The following is a 24,090-nucleotide window of genomic DNA, read 5'->3' as shown; positions in this document are numbered from 1 at the left end:
GTCTCACTGATGCAGAGGAGGCCGCAAAAAGAACACTGGATGCAACAAATAACACCGTGGGATTCACATATGAAAGACTGTCTCAGCTGGAAGGGCTGTTTTGGACCCTGGATGGTGGTGAGAGAAGAGGTGTAGGGGCAGGTGTTACAGCTATCCTGCATCACTTCATCACCGCACTTCAAATGTACTTCATGGGTTGAAATTGTGACTTCCTAAAAGGCCTATAAAAGACAATGCAGCAATGCTGAAGTTAAATGGACAAACAAGAGACTACAAATGCTGGAATTTGGAGCAAAAACAAACAGCTGGTGGAACTCAGCAGGTCAGGCAGCATTCGTGGAGGGAAATGGGCAGTCAATCTTTCGGGTCAAGACCCTTCATCTGGACTGAAAGATAGAGAGGATACTGTCTATGTCCCTTCTATCTCCCCTCCATCTTTCAGTCCAGATGAAGGATCTCGACCTATTACAGCGCCAGCAACCCGGGTTCAATTCCAGCCGCTTTTGGAATAAAAGTAGAAAATGCTGGAAACAGCAGGTCAGGCAGCAAGAGAAACAGAGTTTATGTCTTTGGGTCAGAGACTCTTTGTTTCTCTTTCCAGGGATGCTGCCTGATCCATTGAGTGTTGCCAGCATTTTCTGCTTTTGTTGCATTGTAATGTACCTCCATAGCAGAGTTGCTTTAACTCTAGCATTAAAACAAACTGCTGGAGGAACTTAGCCGGTCAGGCAGCATCTGTGGAGGGAAATGGACAGTCAATGTTTTGGAGCGTAGAGGGTTCTGGGGGCAGCTTGCAAGTGTCGTCACGCTTCTGGCTCCAACACAGCATACCCACAACTTCCTAACCCATACGTCTTTGGAATGTGGGAGGAAACCGGAGCACCCGGAGGAAACCTACGCAGACATGGGAAGAACATACAAACTCCTTACAGACAGCGGCCGGAATTGAACCCGGGTCGCTGGCGCTGTAATAGCGTTGTGCTAACAGTGACACTACCGTCGCTGCATGGATTTAACTTGATAACCAATTTATTTGCTCCAAGATTCCATCACCTGCAGTCTGGTCAGGCACGGTAGTGTAGCGGTTAGTGTAATGCTATTACAGCGCCAGCGACCCGGGTTCCATTCCGGTCGCTGTCTGTAAGGAATTTGTATGTTCTCCCCGTGTCTGCGTGGGTTTCCTCCGGGTGCTCCGGTTTCCTCCCACATTCCGAAAGACATACGGGTTAGGAAGTTGTGGGCATGCTATGTTGGCGCCGGAAGCGTGGCGACACTTGCGGGCTGTCCCCAGAACACTCTACACAAAAGACGCATTTCACTGTGCATTTCAATGTACCTGTGACTAATAAAGATACCTTGTCTCCCAACTTGGTAACCAATTTGTTTGTTCCAAGATTCCAGCATCTGCAGTCTTTGGGTCTCCTAACTTGGCAACCAATGGTAGGTTGGACAGTGCAGGCTGGGAGTTGTAGTGTGCCGGTGAGAGGACTACATTTCCCAGAGAGCGGGGGCTGAGAGCGGTAAGGTGAGCCCGGCCGACTGGCCCGCCTGTAGGGAGGGGGTGTGGCGATGTGGCAGGGACTGCTCGGTCTGGTAGCCTTGGGGCAGAGGCTCGGGGGAGGTGCGGCGCTGTGCCGCCGGCTGGACGCGTTGACAGTCAGCAGGAAGTTCAGCGCAGGCATGGAGGAAGAGGCGAAGCAGAAGGCTGGCTACATGGCTGTGGACAACCATGTGCAGGTGAGCGGAGCCGCCGCCAGTGGAGAGCCGGCTTCAGCTCCCACCGGGGCGTGAGGGAGGAGAGTGCCCGGGGAGGGGGTTAGTTATGGAGTTGGTGGGGGAAGGGGAGGTTGGAGGTGAGTTTGGGAAGGGAATGGAGACTGGGGTTTAATGGGAGGAGGGGACTGTTTATGTTGGGGGTGGGGGGTTTTGGGAAGGAGTGTGGTGAGTTGGGTGGGGGGGGGAGGTTCGGAGTGGTGGGAGGGGAGAGGGCTATGTTATGGGCCCGCTCTGGAGGGTGAGTGGGGATAATGGAGGGGCAGGAGAGTTGTGGAGGGTGTTTATTAAGGGAGGAAGGGTTGGGTTTTTTTTTGAGGGAAGGAGATTTGATGCAGAAGGAGAGATGGTTGGATAGTTGGAGTTGGTGGCATACTGAGCCTAAGTATGCTGGGGTGGATACTTCTGAAGCTTTGAGAGTACTGCTCACAAAAAAAGTTGGAATGTAAAAAGTTTGTTAACATCTGAGAATGACTCTTCCTTGCCCTGGTAACTGATATTCACTCAAGGCCAGCTACTTCACTCCCAAGTGAAAGCCAATAGATCCAAACCCTGATGGCACAGTGCAGTTCTCACTGTTGTACAAGGACTGTTCACACCACCACCTCTCTGCTTCCGTCCTGTGTTGTATGGGTTTATGCCAGTTGCACTAACTTGTGAGAATCTAAATGTTGGTTTTACTGATGAGGGGAAACGAGGCTGAATCCTGTTCTAATTTCCCTTGAAAACATGATGGATAAAGAAAATTGCTAATTTTGATTTATTCAAGCTCCTTCCACTGTCTTGGGATGTTCCAAAGTGCTTTACAGTCAGTGACTAGTGTAGCCATTCTTGCAGCCTAAGAAATGAAGAACATAAAAGAAATAGAAGAAAAGCCATTTGATCCCTCGAGCCTGCTCCAGCAGTCAACGGTCATGGCCGATCTCCCTCAAACACCTGTTTTCTGCTCCATATCCCTTAATTCCTTTAATATAAGGAACCTTACTCTGGATGGTGTTCAAAAGTTTGAACGCAAACGGTGACTGAATCTCCGCAGACCTCGAAGAGAGAATTCCAAAGATTCTCCACTATTTGACTTTATAAGTCTCTCCTCAACACAATCCTAAATGGCTTCTCCCTTATTTTAAGACTGTGACCCCTATTTCTAAGACTCCTTAGTCAGGGGAAGTATCCTCCCTGCGTACAACTTGGCAAAGAGCCCCACTCGCCACAAGGTGGGAATACAATCTGACCAACCCTGAGGGAAAATCAAATAAACTGCAGATGCTGGAAATCTGAAATAAAAGTGGAAAATGCTGGAAATACTCAGCAGGTCAAGCAGCATCTGTGGGAAAAGAAATGGAGTTAGTGCTTCAGGTTGAAAACCCTTTGTCATAACTCTGTTTCTCTTTACATACGTTGCCTGACCTGCAGAATGTTCCAGCATTTCCTGTTTTTTTTAATCACAGTGCTTGCTTGTTGAATGATTGCTTGCTGGGGAATGGAGGCTGTTCCACCAGACGGTTGCTGGGATTCCACAGCGGCTGTGTGTGACTGTGAATTCCCACAGACACAAGTGGGTGGTTGTCCGCCAATGCCAACACCAATCTCGGATTTTACTCAAAATTTTCTTTTGGTGAAGGATGTCACCAGAATATCCAGCCAGTTTAGAACATAGGACAGTACAGCACAGTACAGACGTTTCAGCCCACAATGTTGTGCCGACATAGCTAGTCCCTCCTACCTGCAGAATACCTATATCCCTCTGAACTATTTACTCTGTTAATCGTCCACTTTTAGTGCTGGATCTCACCTTTTCATTAATGTTCAATCAACTTGCACTCCTCTGTCAAGGAACAGCGGAGATGGACAGACTTGTGTCACCTCCTCCACACTGATGCAGGCAGGAGTGCGTCCACTGTAGCTCCCTACCCTCTATTGCCAGCGAATCCCCAGCAAGGCCACGGACCTTGTATTGGTAAATGGGATTGGTATGGGTGGGTACTTGATGGTGGGATGAAGGGCCTGTTTTTGCGCTGCATGACTGTTTGGACTGTGCCTTAGCACCATGGAACTATACTGCACAGAAACAGGCCCTTCAGCCCACTGAGTGCGCACAGACCATCGAGCACCCATTTACACTCATCCTATGCTAATCCCATTTTATTCTCCCCAGATTCCCATCAACTCCCCTCAGATTCTCCCACTCACTTGCACACTAGGGGTAATTTATAGTAGCCAATTAACCGACTAACCTGCATGTCTTTAGGAAGCCAACACAGTCACATGGAGAGTGTGCAAACTCCACACAGACAGCACCCAGTATCAAGACTGCACCCGAGTCACTGGTGCTGTGAGGCAGCAGCTCCAGTCACCACACCATTGGGCCACTTTTGTATCCATGAGCTCGGCTTACGTTGGCATCTGGGCTGAAGAAAATTGGAAGTAGCCTTTGCCTTTCATGGGGTGGCCCCGAAAAACTGTGTCTAGAAGTGGGCCCAGGAATTGCTGCATCCTTTTCAGCTCCCAATCAACGTGTTTGAGGTCCTTTCCTTGAATCATATGAAGTCTTCTGAAGCCGTGTCTGCACCCCTCATTTCTGCTGGCAGCTGGGCTGAAAAAAGTTGGAAGAACCTTGATTAACCTTGATGATAAGTGGCTGACTGGGAATGTGAGGAGACCATTGAGCCCATAGGCCAGTTGCCAACAACAATGTCATCAACAAACGGGAGCACGTTAGCATCTGTACTTATAGAGCATAGAACAGTAAAGCACAGGAACAGGCCCTTCAGCTCACAATGTTGTGCCGAAGTAGTTACATTAGTAATAAGATGCCCAACTAAACTAATCCCTTCTGCCTACACAATGTCCATATCCTACCATTTCCCTCACATTCATGTGCCCATCTAGGAGCTCCTTGAATGCGCCTATCGTATTTGCCTCCACCCCCACCCCAGGCAGCACATTCCAGGCACCCACAACTCTGTGTGGGGAAAAAAAATACTTGCCCCACACATCTCCTTTGAACTTTCCCTCTCTCACTTTAAATGCATGCCCTCTGGTATTAGACATTTCAAACCTGGGGAAAAGATACTGTCTGTCTATCTATGCCTGTCCTAATCTCATCTCCCTAACCCTCTATGATTTCTCCCCTCAGCCTCCACCGCTCCAGAGAAAACAACCCCAGTTTGTCCAACCTATCCTCATAGCATATGCCCTCATAATCCAAGCAGCATCTTGGTAAACCTCTTCTGCACCCTCTCCAAAGCCTCGATATCTTTTGACCACAACTGAATGCAATACTTCAGAGGCAGCCTTGCATTCACACTTTTTACTATACTGTCCAACGCTGTTTTGGGAAATTATGTTGTTTCTGGACAAATGTTCTTGTCTGTGACTAGTTACAAAGAGAGATTTGTTCTTGCTCAACTTCTTCCATGACCTTCCAAAGTTTAGTTATTGTGTAGTCACTGTGGCAAGATAGGAACAACTGTGTGCAGTCACTGACAATGCCCATGACACCATAAAATACAGCATCATTTTAACAAGAATACACTGACCCAGCTAATTGTGTTTATACTCCAGAATAACCAAGCTTTGGGTATCGGGAGTGGATCCACAATAGTCTATGCCGTGGAGAGATTAGGTGAGTGCCAAGTATGACTCTTATGATGTAAAGTTATTAATAATCTAATCTGTAGGAAATTCCTCTTGCTCCATTTTCATACCATCACACTTTGATAAGTAGCTGAACTATAGATTAAGGATCCTAACATCTATGCTGATAAAGTAAAGGCTTTGTTATCTAGCATTTTACAGTCCAGCGTACTCTCAAGATGGAGGGGCAGGCTAAAGGAGGAGCAGTGCTGAGGAAGTGGCTGCATTAATCCTCAATTAACTGGCAATATGTTGAGTCACCATGAGCTCAGCTGATGTTGCCATCTGGGCTGAAGAAAGTTAGAAGTAGCCTTTGCCTTTCATGGTGTGGACTCTGTCAAGTCTTAGGATTGTAGAACTTTGCAAGAGACCATTCAGCCCTTTGCCAGCTCCCTAAAGGATCTTTCCAATTTGTCTAATTACCTTCTGTCACGTACCAGCAACAAAAGAAACACACCGAGTCATGTATGTGTTAGAAACTGTTTTATTAATAACTACTTATGATAATAAGAAAAATAAAAATAAAAGAAGTTACAAGTAAAAATGTTAGATATCGAACATTAACCCCAAAACTAAACCCGAAGTGTGTGTGTGTGGCAAATTCCCAAACTCCAAGTCCAACAATGGTTCTCAAAGTTCAGTTCTGCAAGCCATAAGGTGAAACGTGAGCAAAGGCTTCAGCAAAACCACTATTGACTGAAGAGAAAATGTAGAGAGAAAACAGAGAGTAATTACGAAATCCAACTGTTCCACGATGGAACCCATACGACACCTCAATCACTGATGATCTCCATTCCTTTGTTCCAAAGTATCTGCCACCCCGAAAAGGCATTTGAGACATGGCCGTCCACACAAATACCTGTTTCCTTCTACAGGTTAACAACAAAGTGGACTCTACTGGATTATTCCAAAAATACATACGCGGATTGTAGTGACAGACACAGTTATTGTTTTTCATCCATCGATACGGAGACCAGCAGGCTGGGTGTCTCCCTCTCTCTCTCTCTTTTCTCTGACTCTTACTGACCCAAAAAAAAGTCCTTATCTCCTGTTGTTGTCGTAATCACAACGCGCGCGCGCGCGCGCACACACACACACACACACACACACACACACACACACACACAACTGTGCTATGTCTTAAAGGGACATTCACCAATAGTAACGTAATCCGTAACACTATCTTGTGGTCTTGTGATGCTTTTTTCTTTTCGTGTATTTATCCTAAAACCTTTCTGAAATTTGCTCTTAAGTCACTCCTGCCGACCTTTGAGTAAATGTGTTCCAGATCATGGTGTTTTGCTCTTCTCCCTTTTCCCATTCATACACCATGGAGGAACTCAGCAGGTCAGGCAGCATTTGTGGAGGCAGAGGGATGGTCGAAGTTTTGGGTCGAGACCCTGTGTCAGTGTTTAGTAGTCCGGAGAGCAATTTGAACCCACAACCTTCTGACTGAGAGGCAAGAGGGTGGCCACCTCCACAGCTGACTGGCACGATCTTTCAGATCTGCCCTTGTGCATCTAGGCACTGAAGTTGCAGGTGTGCCTTTGAGAGGCCTTCAGAGGATGTGTTGCTATGGTTGTCAGATCAACAGCACACTGAACTGACTTTGTTCACCCACTCTCCATGAATCAGAAGAAGATTTACAACAGGCCGTTTGGTCGGTCATAGAAATAGGATGGTGGAAGACTTTTGGTCTCCTGCACTGGTCAGAAATGAGACCTTAATCTCACCTTCCAGCACTAGATCCATAGTCCAGGTCAGTGCTCTCTGAGTGCATGTCTGAGTACAGTTCCTCACTCAACCACCCTTTCAGGCAGAGAGCCCACCACCCTCAGAAGAGAAAAATAAGATCCCTTATTTCCCCTCTAATCCTTCTAGCAAATACTTTCAAATCTAATTCTCCTGATTTTTATTCCCTTTGCTTTAACTGTACATCTCAATTAACTCTCCCTTTTGTTTCCTTAGTTCCAAGGAAATCAATCCCACCTATCCAGTCATTTCTTATAGCAAAATTTACCAATACTGGCAGCATACTCGTAAATCTCCCCTGCACCTTCTCCTGTGTGATCACATCGATCTTGAAATGTGGTGACCAGTACTCAAGCTGTGGCTTAACTAATGTTGTATACAATTGTAACATGACCGGTTGAGCAAGCTAGGGCTTTTCTCTTTGGAGTGATGCAGGATGATAGGCGACTTGATAGAAATGTATAAGAATTTGAGGGGCATAGGTAGAGTGGACAGCCAGTACCTTTTCCCCAAGGCGGCAATGGCCAACAACAGAGGATATCCATTTTAAGGTCGAAGGAGGAAAGTTTAGGGGAGATGTCAGAGGTAGGTTTTCTTTTACAGAGAGTGGTGGGTGCTTGGAACACACTGCCGGGGGTGGTGGTAGAGGCTGATACAATAGGGACATTTAAAAGTCTCTTAGATAGGTATATGGATGTAAGAAAAATGGAGTGTTATGGGCTCTGTAGGAGGGAAGGGTTAGATTGATTAGGGAGTAGGTGTTTATATTGGTTGGCACAACATTGTGGGCTGAAGGGCCCGTACTGTGCTGTACTGTTCTATGTTCTAACCTCCCTGCTCTTATATTCTACACCATAGCTAATGAAGTAAAACATCCTGTCTGTCTTTCTAACCACCTTCATCAACCTCTCCTACGTGTCTTTATCTTAAGAACATAAACTCTGAGTTCCTTCTATTGCTCTGTCCCTCTCTATAAGCTGCCATGTACTGTGTACACCCTTTCTCTCTTGTATCTCTCCAAATATGTTACCTTAGATTTTGCTGGATTGTATTTCATTTGCCACCTTTCTGACCAACTAACTATTCCACTGATATCTTCCTGCAGTGAACTACATGGCCAGTTTTTTTCATATTAAATGCAAACCTCTTTATCATGCGCTCTACATTAGCTCCATAGCCGAGGTCACTGCTCTCCAATTACTTGCCTGAGTACTGTTCCTTTCAGGTAGAGAGTTCTAGTGCTCTACCATCCTTGGAAGAAAATACTTTGTTAATGATTTATGTCTAAATCATTGATCAACAGCAAGAGACTGAGTACTCCGCCTTTGGGAACCCCACCAGTATCAGCCTTCCAGTTCACCAAAATGCTTACCAATCATTTCCCTTTGCTTCCTGTCACTGCTAAGTTTGGATTTGATTTGTCACTCTCTCCCTTGGATCCCAGTTTTTCTTTTGACCGATTGCTGCAGAGTGCCTTATCAAAATCTATGTGGATTATATCATATCAAACATGCTGCTGTCATTAACTTCCCTTGTTACCTCTTCAAAAAACACACCCTTCCCTTAACAAATCCATGCTGACTATCCCTAATTAACTTGTGCCTTTCCAAATGAAGGTTGATACTGTCCCTCAGAATCCATTCCAATAATTTGCCCGTGACTGAAGTTTAACTGGCTCGTGATTACTTGGTTTATTCCTTCCCTGTCTTTTTAAACAATGGTAGAATGTTAGCAGTCATTCGATCTCTGGCACTGCTCTGCAGTTTTCTCCCTCTTTTTATCAGGATATAATTCATCCAAAAGAGACACAAAAGCTGCTGGAATCTGGAGCAAGAACAAACTACTGGAAGAACTCCATGGGTCAGGCAGCATCTGTGGAGGCAAAATGCTGCTTGACCCACAGTTCTTTCAGCGGTTTATTTTTGCTCTATATTTCATCCATAGATGGTGATTTTAATTGACATAGTTCTAATTCTTCCATCCATTAAATCCATTTTGGCTGAAAAAGAGCTATCCGGTTAAATCCCACTGCCCAGCTCTTAAGAACATAGAACAGTACAGCACAGAACAGGTCCTTCGGCCTGCAATGTTGTGCCGACATAGCTAATCCCTCCTTCCTACAGAATGCCCATATCCCTCCATTTTTCTCTCATTCATGTGCTCATCCAAGCCCCCCTTAAAAGCCCCCAATGAATTTGCCTCCACCACCCTATCAGGCAACGCACTCCAGGCATCCACCACTCTCCAAGTAAAAAACTTACCCCTTGTGTCTCTTCTGAACCTACCCCCTTTCACCTTAAATGAATGTTCTTGCTCAGTAATGGGAAAAAGATATTGCTTGTCCACCCTAGCTATGCCCCTCATCATTTTATACACTTCCAACAGATCACCCCTCAGCCTCCGCCGCTCCAGAGAAAAGAGCCCAAGTTTGTCCAGCCTCTCCTGATAGCACATGCCCTCTAATCCAGGCAGCATCCCAGTAAACATCATCTTCACCCTCTCTAAAACCTCGACGTCCTTCCTATAGTGAGGTGACCAGAATTGCACGCAATACTCTAAATGCAGCCTAACCAGAGTTCTATACAGATGCAGCATAAATTCTTGACTCCTGTACTCGATACCCCGATTAATGAAAACAAGCATTCCATAAGCCGCCTTAACCAGCCTGTCTACTTGTGTAGCCACTTTCAATGAGCCATGGACTTGCACCCCAAGGTCTCTCTGCTCTTCAACACTGTTAAGGGTCTTGCCTTTAAGAGTGTACTGCCTCTTGACATTAGTCCTACCAAGGTGCAGCACCTCACATTTATCCGGGTTAAACTCCATCTCTTGTTCTGTATCCTTGTATGTTATGGGTAATTAAGTATTAATTGTGGTAATAGTTTTTCCTCCGCGGGTAGTGAGCTACATACCACCAGCATTTTCTGGGTGAAACACTTTTCCACAGCTCCCAATTCCCTGAAGCCCATTCACATAAGCGTTGGTGTGGGATCTTCCTATGCCCCCATCTTGAAATCCATGTAATTATCACAGTGTGAATGCAGGGAAATCTCCCCGTGAGGCCTTTGCACTGAAATTCATTGCGCTTGATGGAGTGTATGGCAGGCTATCACCCTCCACTAAAAGGCCAGGGTCCTTTCAACATGTGGACGATGGTACCATTTGCTGATGGTCTCTGACCAGCCCTGAAGTGGCTGGTCAGGGACCACACTGGAATGCTTGTTCGGAGTAGTTTGAACCATAGTTGGTTATTGGGCAATGTCAGGTGACCAGCTGCTTGGTGTATATGTTTCGTTGCAGTGTAAACCAATCCCTGTTGTGCTATAGTTCAATTTTCTTAAAGGTGTCACCTCCGAGTGTGCGATTGCGACTTGATCTCTGTCCTATCTCCAGCACTGCCTTTCCTCATGAGTGAGCTTTGATGATGTCCATTGTCCAAAACGTGGAGGTGAGGCATCCAGGCATGAAGTTTGGAAACTCTTCCACAGGCCAAGGGTGGTAGAAATCTGGAAGGCTCTTCTGTAAATGGCAATTGTTAACTTTAACACTGAGGTAGATTGATGATTGTTAACCAAACCTATTAAGAAATATTGGGGAAAAGCAAGATGTATGGAATTGTGTTTTGAATTGCAAAACTGGTTCGGTGGGTGAGGTGTGGCTGTTACACGACCCGCTGTACCAATGTTTCTCTCTCGATCTGGTGCCACATTGTAGAAGACATTCTCTTTTGGATAGATCTTAGCCAAGGTCTTATCTGCCCTCTCAGGTCTATGCATAAGATCCCAAGATACCATTTCAAAGCAGGGGAGTGACCTCCTGATCCCTGGTCAATATGGATCCCTCAGACAACATTAAGATAAGATATCTTAATTAATCACATGTACATGGAAACACACAGTGAAATGTATCCTGCATTAAAATAACATTAAGAAAGATTATTCAGGCATTATCACTTTAGGAATGTGGGGAGGGGGCAGGCAGGAAGGACAATCTGATCTTGCTTTTGTGTCCCCAGTGTCCCACCAAGAGGAGAAAGATCGTGATCTGGCATAGAGACCTGGGTTACCTTCTCATGTCTATCACTGGGACCAGTAATTCAGCACAGTAGATAGTGCCTCGTGGAGTATTGGGTCTTGTATTGTGTTTGCAGATTTAAACCTGTTGGCCATGAAGCTTGACGGCAAATATTTACTTGATTGTTAGGCAAGCAAAAACAAACCAACACTCTACTGAATTTTCTGAATTCCTGACCTTTCTCTAACCGGTGAGGAGGAGAGATGAGGCTGTTTTTCACTCCTCTGGGATAAGTATTTGTTCTGAAATATCTCATACCTGAGGAGATCTAGACCTGAATTTGTAAAGCACCTTTCACAGCCCTGTGGGAATATCCCAAAGTGCTGTAACCATTGCCACAATGTAGGAAACACAGCACAGTACGATCCCACAAACAGCACAGTCAAAAAATATTACATAGTGTCTGAGGGATTACTATTGACCGGGGATCCGGAGGTTACTCCTCGGCACATCTTTAAAATAGTACCTTGGGGTCCTGGGCAGGCACGGTAATGTAGCAGTCAGTGTAACGCTATTACAGTGCCAGTGACCCGGGTTCAACTCCTGCTGCTGTCTGTAAGGAGTTTGTACGTTCTCCCCGTGTCTGCGTGGGTTTCCTCTGGGTGCTCCAGTTTCCTCCCGCATTCCAAAGACGTACGGGTTAGGAAGTTGTGGACATGCTATGTTGGCACCAGAAGCGTGGCGACACTTGCGGGCTGCCCCCAGAACACTACACAAAAGATGTATTTTACTGCGTGTTTCAATCTACGTGTAACTAAAAAAGATCTTATCTATCTTATCTTTGCGTAAACCTGAGACGGCAGGCCAGTTCTTGGTTTAAGATTTAATCTGAATGACAGTGTCTCCAACAATCCATCAGTCCGGCACTGGAACAACAGAACTAGACTTTTGTGCTCACGGTTTTGGAGCGGGGCTCCAGCATTCACTGCTGAACTTGCTAAACTGCAGGTAGTATGTGGTTTGGGAAAGAAGTCACAGAAAGCTAGCAGCAGATCAACCTTTGAGACTGGGAGATCAGTTGTAAGGATTTTTCTTTTAGATTTATTTGTAAAAAGCCAAGTTCTTTGGACAGGAAGGATGTGTAGTTGTATATCCACCTTCTTCAACAGTAGGGGGAACAAACAATGAGCTGGACGAACTCAGCAGGCTGAGCAGTATCTGGAGGGGAGTGGTCAACGTGGAATTGTCAACATTTCAGGTTGAAACTTTGCATCTGTCTTGATGCAGGGGTTTCGATCCTAGGTGCCAACCATTCCTTCCCCCCACCACCCCACCCCGCCCCCCCCCCCCCCCCCCCCCCCAACACAGATGCTGCTCGACCTGCTGTGTTCCTCCGGCTCATTGCTTGTTGTTCAAGATTCCAGCATCTCCAGTCTTTGTCTCAACAGTAGGGGGATCTTTCTCCAGTCTGTGCATGCGGTTCTGTCAGGTGTCAATTGGGAAAATTAGGAGCTCTCATCCTTTCTGGACTAGGCTGCGATGACTGTTTGTCCAACATTCTAAATCCTGGTTCAATGACGTTAATTTGAGCCATTAAGTATGGGCCAGAACACTCCTGCTCCATTTTGGATACCTATTCAATCATTTAAGCCCACCTAAGAAAGTAAATGAGGCCTGAATTTAATGCTGTAACAAAAGGCAGCAATGCCGTACTGCACAGTCAAGCTACATCTTGTGTTCTAATCTCTGGAGTGGAGCTTTCCGCCTCACCTTACTGTCTCAGAGGATGTAGTCTTTCCAAATGAGCAACAATTGGCATCTTACGCGAGATACTTGAAAACTCTAGTATCCAACTCCAGTGAGCACCACTGATGTAATAGTCCACTTAGAGTAATACAGCACGGCAACAGGCCCTTCAGCCCAACTGGTCCATGCCAACCAAGATTCCCATCTAAGCTAGCCCCATTTGCCCACATCCCTCTAAACCTTTCCTATCCATGTACCTGCCCAAGTGCCTTTTAATGTACCTGCCTCAGTCATTTCCTCTGGCAGCTCATTGCATATACTGACCACTCTCTGGGTGTAAAGGTTGCCCCTCGGGTTCCTATTAAATCTCTCCCATCTCACTTTAAACCTATGCCCTCTATTTCTTGATTCCCCAACCCTGGGAAAAAGACTGTGCGCCTTACCCTATCTATGCACCTCATGATTTTATGCACCTTATGATTTTGTACACCTCTATAAGATCACCCCTCATTCCCCTACGCTTCAATGAAAAAAGTCCCAACCTGCCCAACCTCTCTCCATAACTCAGTCCCTTGAGTCCTGGCAAGATCCTGGTGTGCTTGGTGTAAGATTTATTCAATTGCTGGTAATTAGTATACATTATGTTTTCTGCAGCAGATCATTATGTCCAAGACGTGGTCACTTGATGACTATCTGGGCTGTGACCAGACTTGCTTCGTGCCCTTTTAAGAACTTTTGTCTCTATTCTCTGCAGCTAAGCGGGTTCGAGACGAGAATCTGAAAGTCGTGTGTGTACCTTCCTCCTTCCAGGTGAGATGAAGCTCTTTCCTTCACTGTGTACCTCACAGCCACTCTGGCGGCATCTGAGACACACATTGAGATTTCTGGAAATGCCCTGGATTTCTGCAAGGCCGCTCACAATCTCAGGATGTCCCAGAGTGCTTTACAACCAGTGATGTATTTCTGAAGCGTGGTCGTTGTAGTAAGTTAGGGAATAGAGCAGCCACATTGTTCACAGTCATCATGAGCTTATGACCAGATTTACTTTTTGGTTGATTGACAGGTAAATGTTACCCATGATACAGTGAGAGGTGAGGAGGAACAACTGCTCCTCTTGATATAACCTGCTGAAAGAGCAGATAAGGACCTAGTTTGGCATTTTATCCCAAAGATAATGGTAGTGCAGATTCTGGAGTGGAGTCTGTGGTCAAAAGTCCATCTCATCCACCTTGAGTTCTGTTTCTATGCAGATCCACATGGGTCACTGGTTATTGATCAGTAAACGAGGCTTGAGTCAGGTGTGGCTCCATTTGTAGCACCCTTGTCTCCAAGCGTTAAGTGTTGTGGGTTCATGGTTCACTACATTGTCTTGAGAGCAAATACTTGGGCTGACGCATCAGGGCAGTAATGAGGGAGTGCTGTACTGTAGGTGGTATTGTAAGACAATAACCTGAGGCCCTGTCTGCTCTCCTGTTTAAAGAACAGTGAAGTTATCATTGGTACTCTAGCCAATTCCTATCCCTGAGTCCTTGTCATTGGAACTGAATGTCTGGTTGTAATCACCTTGCTCTCTGCAGGAACTTGCTGTATGCAAACGATCTGCCACTTTGTCTACATTATGCTACAAATATTTCATAAATATTTCACTGGCTGTTTAAAAAAAAATCGCTTTGGATCTTTCCAAAGTTGTGGAAAGCACTATATAAATGCAAGTCCTGTTTTTGCTCCATCTTAATTTGGACTCACGGACGTCAGCTGCAGTATTTCATTTTCATTCCTGGCTTGTTGTAACTACTTAAGAATACTAAGAATAAAATGTCCTTTATCAACTACTTTTGGAAAGAAGCCAAGGCTTTTTCTGGTGTAAATATTTGATTGCTTCTTCTCAATGACAGAAAGGAAGTTTCTCTGTCAATCCTGTGATTGCCAAGGGATCCTATTTATACAAGGGAGCTGGGGTTTTTCCTGCATCTCTATGTAGTAGTTTCAACTCAATAGGCATTTCCCATTTATTCTCCCTGCAGGCCCGCCAACTGATCCTACAGCATGATCTGCCCCTCAGTAACTTGGACAGACACCCTGAGGTAGGACATGTTTGTTGACCTTATGGAGGATGGTAGGTAGGGCTCTGGCATGTGGTATTAAAGCGGACAGTACATTCAACCAAGTAGCACAGACGAGCTGGGGGAAGTGGTGTTGTGTAGTGCTCCAGACAAACATGCACGCACACAGACACGTGCACACACTCCGTGCTCTCCATTCCTGCATCTCTCACCTAGAGTGGACCACCAACAGGATGCATGGCAGTGACTCACAAAGACTTTCTCGATCATTTGCAACCTCTGCCAGCTATTACTATTGGTTTATTATTGTCATGTGTAAGGAGATATAGTAAAAAGTTTTTGTTTGCATGCCATTCAGGCAGGTCATGCCATACGCAAGTACATTGAGGTAGTGAAAAAGAAACAGAATGCAAAATATAGTGTTGCAGTTACAGAGAAAGTGTATTGCAGGTGGAAGACTGAGGGTAGTAGGCGCAGGGAAACGTCACTCCTGCCGTCATACAGCATCACCTCCTCCATCATTGCTGCGTCAAAGCGTTAGAATTCCTTCGCTCACTGTTCAGTCAGAGTACCTTGACCACGTCACCTGACTGTAGTGGTCCAAGAGGGTAGAACATAGAACACTACAGTACAGTACAGGCCCTTCGGCCCACAATGTTGTGCCAACATTTTATCCTGCTCTAAGATCTATCTAACCCTTCCCCCCCACATAGCCCCCTATTTTTCTATCATTCATGTGTCTATCTAAAAGTCTCTTAAATGTCCCTAATGTATCTGCCTCCACAACTTCTGCTGGAAGTGCATTCCACGCACCCACCACTCTCTGTGTAAAAAAAAAACTTACCCCTGACATCCCCCTTGTACCTTCCTCCAATCATCTTAAAATTGTGTCCCCTCGTGTTAGCCATTGTCGCCCTGGGAAAAGTCTCTGACTGTCCAGTCGATCTATGTCTCTTATCATCTTGTACACCTCTATTAAGTCACCTCTCATCCTCCTCCTCTCCAAAGAGAAAAGCCCTAGCTCACTCAACCTATCCTCATAAGAGGGTAGTTCGCCAACACTTCTCAAGTTGGGGGCAGGCACAGTAGTGTAGTGGTTAGCGTAACGCTATTACAATGCTAGTGACCCAGGTTCAATTCCAGCCACCATCCATAAGGAGTTTGTACATTCTCCCCATGTCTGCGTGGGTTTCCTCCGGGTGCTCCGGTTTCCTCCCACATTCCAAAGACATACAGGTTAGGAAGTTGTTGGCGCCGGAAGCGTGGCGACACTTGCGGGCTGCCCCCAGAACACTTTATGCAAAAGATGCATTTCACTGTGTGTTTCAATGTACATGTGACCAATAAAGATATCTCATCTTAATGTTTTCTTACTACATAGAAGGAATCTATTCGGCCCATCGTGTCAATGATGGCTCTCGGAGCAATCCCATTAATCCCATTCCTCTACTTATTTCCACATCTCACATGCCCCTCAACTCTCCATCCACTTACACCCACTGAACCCACCAACCAGCACATTCTCATCAACTGCTGCCAGATTCTACCACTCACGTACATACCAGGGTCAATTTACAGTGGCCTATTAACCTATCAACCAGCACATCTTTAGGATGTGGGAAGAACTGGAGCAGCACACAGTCACGGGGAGAATGTGCAAACTTCACACAGACAACACCCAAGGTCAGGATTGAACCCGGGTCCCTGGAGCTGTGAGCTCTACTAGCTGCACACAAGATACGGCCAACAAGTCTTCTGACGCTGTAGCCCAAGAAAGAATAACTATGTTAACAGTATCCAGGAGAGTGTACTTGTGGATAGTGGAGACGGCCACATTGTGTATTTACTGGACTGCTGCATATTATTTTTTCCTTCCACTATTCTCACAGCTTGATGTTGCCATTGACGGAGCTGATGAGGTGGACTGTAACCTCAACTTAATCAAAGGCGGAGGGTGAGTGTTACTCGGGAACTTTGATGTTGCCACTTCTTGAGTTGCCCTGTTTATTTAAAAAAAAGCAACTCTTTGGGGCAAAATGCGAGAAGGCAACTTGCTTTTATATTGATGTCTTTGTTTTAAACAAGCGTGTAAACAAGCCGTGTGGTTATTGGTCCAAAAGCAAAATACTGCAGATGCTGGTAAACCGAAATTGGTAAAACGGAACACTGAATGGGTCAGGCAGCAACAATGGAGAGAGCAACAGTTGTGTTGTTTCAGGGTGAACACGCTTCAGCAGAACTTATTACCCCAGCTCCTTTTCCCAGCCCTTGCACAGTCTCCACCACCAGTCAACAATTGAACACATCGTGGGAGAAGCTCAAAAACAAATGGCAGATGCTGGAAGTCTGACATAAAGCAGAAAGTGCTGAAAATTTTCAGCAGGTCAGGCAGCTTTTGTGGAGAGAGAAAATCAAGAGTTAATGTTTCAGATCCTGACAAATGGTCTTCACTCTGAAACATTAACTCTGTTTCTCTTTTAAAGGTTAGAGAACATTTTCTATTTTTAATTAATGGGAGGAATTGCCTCACAAGTTTGCCCTGACTTTAAGACGTAAATCCGCCGAGGTTTGCTGGACCAACCAGGCATTGTCCATGCTGGAGTGTGTGATTTACTATCACGTCTTGGATCAAATGCTGGAAATGCAGATGGCAGCTTGAGTGCTTGGGTGTGACGCTGCTGTCTGCTCTTCTGACACTGCTGTCTGCTTTTCCAACAGAGGCTGCTTGACTCAGGAGAAGATCATTGCTGGCTGTGCAAAGAAGTTCATTGTCATTGCTGACTACAGGTAAGGGCCTCTCCAAATAATTCCAGTCACTCCTTCAGAAAAAGGAACTGTGCCCATCGGTGGTTTGAAATCCTGGATGGGTTCAGCTGCAAGAGCCACCTGAATCTCATTCTCAGTTCCAAACCATCTTCCTATTGCAGCTTGTAACATTCACTTGGCTGGGGAGTCATGTTCTCCCTGGACACACTATGGATGCGAGCAAGTGTTCACCTGCAGCACAGTAGTCCTGGAATGGGGAACATGCGTACTGTTACCTGCCCTCAAAAGAGGGCTGCCTGCTGTGTTCAGGATGGCAGCCAAGTCTTAAACTGAGGTTGCACATGTACACGTACGTTCAAACTGGAAGCAGAAGGCGGCCATATCTGCTCAATTCTACTCTGATGTTTAAGAAAATAGCAACCCTTCTGATTGTAATCTCGGCTTCACATTCTCATCTGCCTTTCCCACTTGCTTATTAAATATCTCTCTACCTCTGCCTTAAATATCAAAAAATTCTGCTTCCACTATCCTTTGAGGAAAAGAGTACTAAAGATCCTCTGAGAAAATTTTCCCTCATTTCCGTTGAATAGGTGACCCTTATGTTTAAGCAGTGACCTCCTAGTTCTAGATTCTCCCACGTGAGGATATATCTTCTCCATGTCCACCATGTCAAGGACCCTCAGGATCTTGTGTTTCAATCAAAACCTTTCTCGTTCTTCTGAACTCCAGTGATACAAGCCTTGCCTGAAGGTACAGAAGGAAGCCGCCAAAGGATGGCTCCAAGTACTGACCCTGAGCAATGCCAGCATTCCATGAAGCAATTAACAAAGGAAGCTGCTAGTCTTCCAATTGATCCCTGGAGTGATGTCACCAGTTACTCCCCCAGGCAGATTGTACCCCTTGTGTGGTTGATGTGGACTTCAGTAAGGCTTTTGACAAGGTCCTACGTGATGGGCTTGGTCTAGAAGATAAAGGCAGAAAGGATCTGAGACATGCTGGCAAACTGGATCCAAAGTTGGCTTGGCAATAGAAGGCAGAGGCTAGTGGGGAATGGGTGATTTTCTGACTCGGTCTGTAACAAGTGGTGTACTGCAGGGATTGGTGCTGGGACTTCTGTTTGTTTTAAGAAGTATATGACTTGGGTGGGAACATAGTGGTCTGGTTAGTAAGTCTGCAGATGACGTGAAAATTGCTGAAATTATAGATAGTGAAGAAGGTTGTCTAGGATTCAGTGGGACATAGTTTAGCTGGAAAGTTGGGTGAAGTGGTAGCAGATGGAATTAAATCCAGACAAGTGTGAGATAATGCACTTTGGGAAGTCACATTCTGGTAAGACGTATAGAGTAAATGTCAGAGACCATAGGGGCGTTGATGTACATAAGGACCTTGAGGTACAAGTCCATAGCTCACTGTAAGTAATGGCACAGGTGAATAGGGTATTGGCGAAGTTGTCTGGCTTGTTTGCCTTCATAGGCAGTGCTATTGCGTACAAGAGTTGGGACATCATGTTACAGCTGTACAAGACATTGGTTAAGCCGTACTTGGAACATTGAGTGCAGTTCTGGTCATGACACTATAGAAAGGATATGTTGGTGCTGGAGTGCAGAATAGATTCATTGGCATGTTGCCTGAAATTTGAGGGCTTTATTACAAGGAGTGGCAAGATTTTCACCGAAAGGGTGGTGGTTATCTGGAACTAGCTGCCAGGGGAAGGGGCAGGCACGGTAGTGTAGCAGTTAGCAAAACGCTTTACAGCGCCAGCGACCCGGGTTCAATCCAGCCACTGTCTGTAAGGAGTTTGTACGTTCTCCCCGTGTCTGCATGGTTTTCCTCTGGGTGCTCCGGTTTCCTCCCACATTCCAAAGACCTACAGGTTAGGAAGTTTTGGGCATGCTATGTTGGCGCCGGAAGCGTAGCGACACTTGTGGGCTGCCCCCAGAATGCTACGCAAAATGATGTATTTCACTGTGTGTTTCGATGTACATGAGACTAATAAAGATATCTTATCTTAGAGGCAGTTGCAACATTAAAACAACATTTGGGCAGGTACTTGGATAGGAAGGGTGGAGAGGGATACAGGCCTAATGCAGGCAAATGGGATTAGTGTTGGACGCCCTGGTTGGCATGGCTGAGGTGGGCCAAAGGTCCCCTCTCTGCTGTACAATTCTGTGATCAATCCTGCCTTCCTTTCAGTGACTCAAATAAACTTCTGTAAATCATGGCCTTGTGTATGATCTTCAGTTTTTGGCCAGTCCCTACAGATCTGTGTCATACCATGATACAATTCAGTGCCCGGTGACGTCTTTTCAATTCCTCTTTTTTTTTAAGGAAGGATTCTAAAAACCTGGGTGAGAAATGGAAAAAAGGAGTTCCAATCGAAGTCATCCCGATGGCTTATGTGCCGGTGACCAGGGCGATCGTCGCTAAGTATGGAGGGAATGTTGAGCTACGAATGGCTGTCAGCAAAGCAGTGAGTGCAATACTTAAAGTGGCTTCTCAACCTTAGTTCAGGGTGTAGAGTGGAGGAGATCTGTCAGTGTTTGGCTCCCTTTAAGGAAGGGCTAACCTTGTTTAACTGCCATGTGAGCCATTCACACTGCTCAGGTACACAATATAGAACAAGTGAGTGGTGGGGGGGTGGCGTGGTCCCGTGTTCCCATGTTCCATCCCCCTCACTCACATCAGCCGGTGCTTAGTTAACTAATTTCTCCCATGATAACTGACAGTAGGAATGTCAGATTTCCCCTTCCCTTCCTGGGTCAGCAGAAGGATTATTAACCAAGATTCCTGCTCCTAAAAATTACCCAATGATCTATTTTGCAAGCACATTGTAAAATCCATTGCAAAAGAATACAGGAAGTGGCTGTAATATTTGTTTAACTTCCTGGCTTCATGGCCGATTATGATTCTGAAATTCTTTTCTTGGGTCCTGGTACAGTACACTACCTGTACACTACACTTGGGTCCTGATACACTGCACTACCTGGTACAGTACACTACCTGCACACTACACTTGGGTCCTGGCACACTACACTACCAGATACACTACACTTGGGACCTGGTGCACTACACTACACTTGGGTCCTGACGCACTACACTACCTGGTACACTACACTTTGGTATACCACACTCGGGTCTTTGTACATTACCTCTATTGGGTCCTTTTTTGCCTGTCAAGGTGCTGGATGGCTTTACAAGGTCCCACTAGCTTTAATGAGTTCTGGCTCAGATGCTGGTTGAGAGACAAATATTGGCCGGACCACCTGAGGGAAGTCGTTGAGGAATCTCTTGTACCATTTGATAAGGAGAATGGGCCCCCAGTTCACTGTCTCACCTGAAAGCCTACACCTTTGGTACAGTGCTTCATTGAGGTGTCAGTATAGATTGTGAGATGGAGCTTCTGTAATGGGACTTGAACGTACAACCTTGTGCGTTGTGAGGTGAGTGTTACTCAGAACTGTGGCTGTGGGGCTGTAACACTGCATCTAACCCCTCCAGGAGGGTTCATCGGAACCTCTTGCCTGGGACACAGCTTGTGCAGCTTGCAAGGTAATGAAACTGTGTGACTCTGATACTGGTTTATTCTAGGGTCCAGTGGTAACGGATAACGGGAACTTTATCCTGGACTGGAAGTTTGGTACTATTTCCAATTGGAAAGATGTCAATGTGGGCATTAAAATGATCCCAGGTAAGGACATGAACTGTGAAAACATGGTTTCTAACCTTTTGCGTTACTTTATCTGTGTCCATAACTTCAGTTATTGTAGTAATTTTCACCATTAACAGGTGCTTGGACAGGTACATGGATCGGAAAGGTTTAGAGGGATATGGGGCAAACCCAGACAAATGGGACTTGTTTAGGTGGGCATTTTGGTTAGCATGGACGAGTTGGGCCAAAGGGCCTGTTTCCATGCTGTATGACTCTTTGACTCACCTCCTCTGTTCCCCCTCCTCCCTTCCATCTCCCCTCCTTTTTTCTCCCTTGCATGTCACTGTAGGACTCTGACACTGCCCATAATGCTCTGTTGGGAATTTGGGGATGCAAGGTATTGGGAAAGTCCATTGCATCAGGTCCCCTGTAGATCCAGCATTCAACAGGTTATCTGATCTGTGGCCTTGCTCCGGACGCGTGCCTTTGCCTGACATCGCAACTTAACTTGCTTAATAAAAATCCATCCATCTCAGACCTGATGGTAATGACCTCACAGTGGATTCTATTTGCAGGAGAGATTTCCAAATTCCCACCACTGTCTACATGTAGCAGTGTTAACAAACTTCACATCTGATGAGCCTGGCTGTGATGTTTGAGACTCTGCCGCCTGGTCTTTCAGTTCCCAGCCAGCTGTAAACGTTGCTCGAGCAGATCCTCAGCAGCTTGGAAACTTTGATCCAATCTCTCCATTGCTTCTTAACCCTCTAAATTCCAGGGAACACACGTGACCTGTTTGTGAAATCCAAGGGACCTGTGTGTCTTTTCGTGTGACCTGGGCAACAACACCTGTCCCCCTGTTAGTGTGACCAGGGCAACAGCACCTGTTCTCCCCCACCCCCGTCAGTGTGAACCAGGGATTGTGTGTCCCAGGGAACGCAGTATGTGTGACCCACAGTAGAAATGCACCATGTGTCCCACGGGACTGGCAGTGTGTGCTGTGTGGACAAGTACTAAACACTCTCTATCCCTGTAGGAGTGGTGGAGACGGGTCTATTCATCAATATGGTGGAGCGAGTTTACTTTGGACTGGAAGATGGAGCTGTCTGCTTTCGGGACAGACAGTCACACTGACGAAGCACAAGAGGAACCAAGTCTTCCGTTGAATGTGAAGAACACTTTGCCTTAAACTTTCTGATTTAATATGTTATCCTGCCAAATATCTTATTTACTATTTTTTTTAAAGTTCTTTTTATGCAGCTCCTGACAGATCCTCAGCCCTTGCTGGAGTAGCTGTTTACAGCTGCCTTAGAGTTATTCTGTCCGGTAGGGGCTACACAGATTCCTACCTCAGCCTCCATGCTGTTGACTACACAGCCTGGGGATGTTGTGGGTTATCTCTCTGCTTTGGTCACATGAAGATTACCTAAGAGCAGGCTGAGATGTAACCCCTGTAACGGGGCAGCATGTGCCCTTGAGAATCCTTCCAGATTACAAACCACCCCTGCAGACCTGGGTCACTGCCTTCTGGAGAGGAGATGATGAAATGTACAGTAGATCTTTGGAAATGCTGTGGAGTTTGCTCTTCACTGTCATCTGGTCTTGCACTGCTGGTGACCCAAACCATACCCCAGCTCCCGATAGAGACACTGGTGAAGGGAAGTAAATTAATGCCTGTACATGCTGACATTTAAGCTGGGGTGAGGGATTTGTGTGCGGAACCCAGGCCGTGTGTATTCCCACCCACTTTTATTACTGAGCTCACTGCCTGTTGTTGCCAGGTACTGGTTATTGACCACAGTGTTAAAAGGGGCATATCATTGTCTGGGGAAGGAAGGGTTATGGTTCCTGCCAGTGAGACGCTCCCTCTGACATCGGACAATCCCAGGGCAAGTATTAATTCACTGAAGACATAATTCCCCGGGTGAGGGGGTATTCCTTTGTATGTAGCACCCTGTGAATCAGTAATTGTTATTTTGGGACTGACTTCTTATTTACAGTTGTCAATGTCATTCAACCATTCTCTTGGACCCAGTCATGGGCTCAGTCCTGCTGCTGCCTTAAAGGACCAGTCACCATAGTCCTGCTTGGTTTGATGGCTTTGTGTTCAGTGTTTATTGTTCCTGCTTCTTGCCCAGCCTGCAGCTGACTGGTGTTTGGCAAGTTTTTGAGAAATTCTCAGTTGATCGATTCAACACAAATCAAAATACCTTTTTTTAAAAAGGAAAAATAATTGATATAAATGCATCATTTTGGAGATTTGCCATTCTTGTATTTTTTTTTCTGTTTTATTTTAAATACATCACTGAACACACTGTGTCAGTTGTTTTATTGATTTTGTTAGCAATCACAGGGGCACATCTGTGCTAATATCAGGTGCATTCTCTGATGAGGGGTTTTCATGGACTGAAGGACCTGTTCCTGTGCTGTACTCTTCGTTGTTCAGAAGACCTCAGTGCTCTCCACCCACTGTTTACTGCCAGGCACCCATACTAACAATCTGCTTGTGACATTGACATATCACCCTTGCATGCTTTGTCCTGGATTTTAAATTTCCCCTGCTCCTTGTTAAACCCACTGATATGAACAGCTTTCCTCTATTCCCTTGATCTAAATTCATTAAAATCTTACTTAAGAAGGATATATAGATATAAGGTATCTTTATTAGTCACATACACAGTGAAATGCATC

At 45.7% G+C, this 24,090-nt stretch overlaps 1 protein-coding gene across 1 annotated transcript; it reads left to right on the top strand.

Annotated features, from left to right (window-relative positions):
- Nucleotides 1-1,537: 1,537 nt before the first annotated feature.
- On the top strand, nucleotides 1,538-23,714 carry rpia (ribose 5-phosphate isomerase A (ribose 5-phosphate epimerase)). The gene is made up of 9 exons (XM_052042469.1): nucleotides 1,538-1,737; nucleotides 5,338-5,398; nucleotides 13,676-13,731; nucleotides 14,946-15,005; nucleotides 16,874-16,938; nucleotides 17,703-17,771; nucleotides 20,079-20,220; nucleotides 21,339-21,438; nucleotides 22,436-23,714. Exons 1-9 carry the CDS (start codon nucleotides 1,570-1,572, stop codon nucleotides 22,531-22,533), a joined length of 819 nt encoding a protein of 272 aa, XP_051898429.1. The 5' UTR covers nucleotides 1,538-1,569; the 3' UTR covers nucleotides 22,534-23,714.
- The last annotated feature ends 376 nt before the right edge of the window (nucleotides 23,715-24,090 follow it).

The sequence above is a fragment of the Pristis pectinata genome, chromosome 2 (genome assembly GCF_009764475.1).
Source record: "Pristis pectinata isolate sPriPec2 chromosome 2, sPriPec2.1.pri, whole genome shotgun sequence".
In the NCBI taxonomy this organism is placed as follows: Eukaryota; Metazoa; Chordata; class Chondrichthyes; order Rhinopristiformes; family Pristidae; genus Pristis; species Pristis pectinata.
This window is presented reverse-complemented; position numbering and strand designations above follow the sequence as displayed.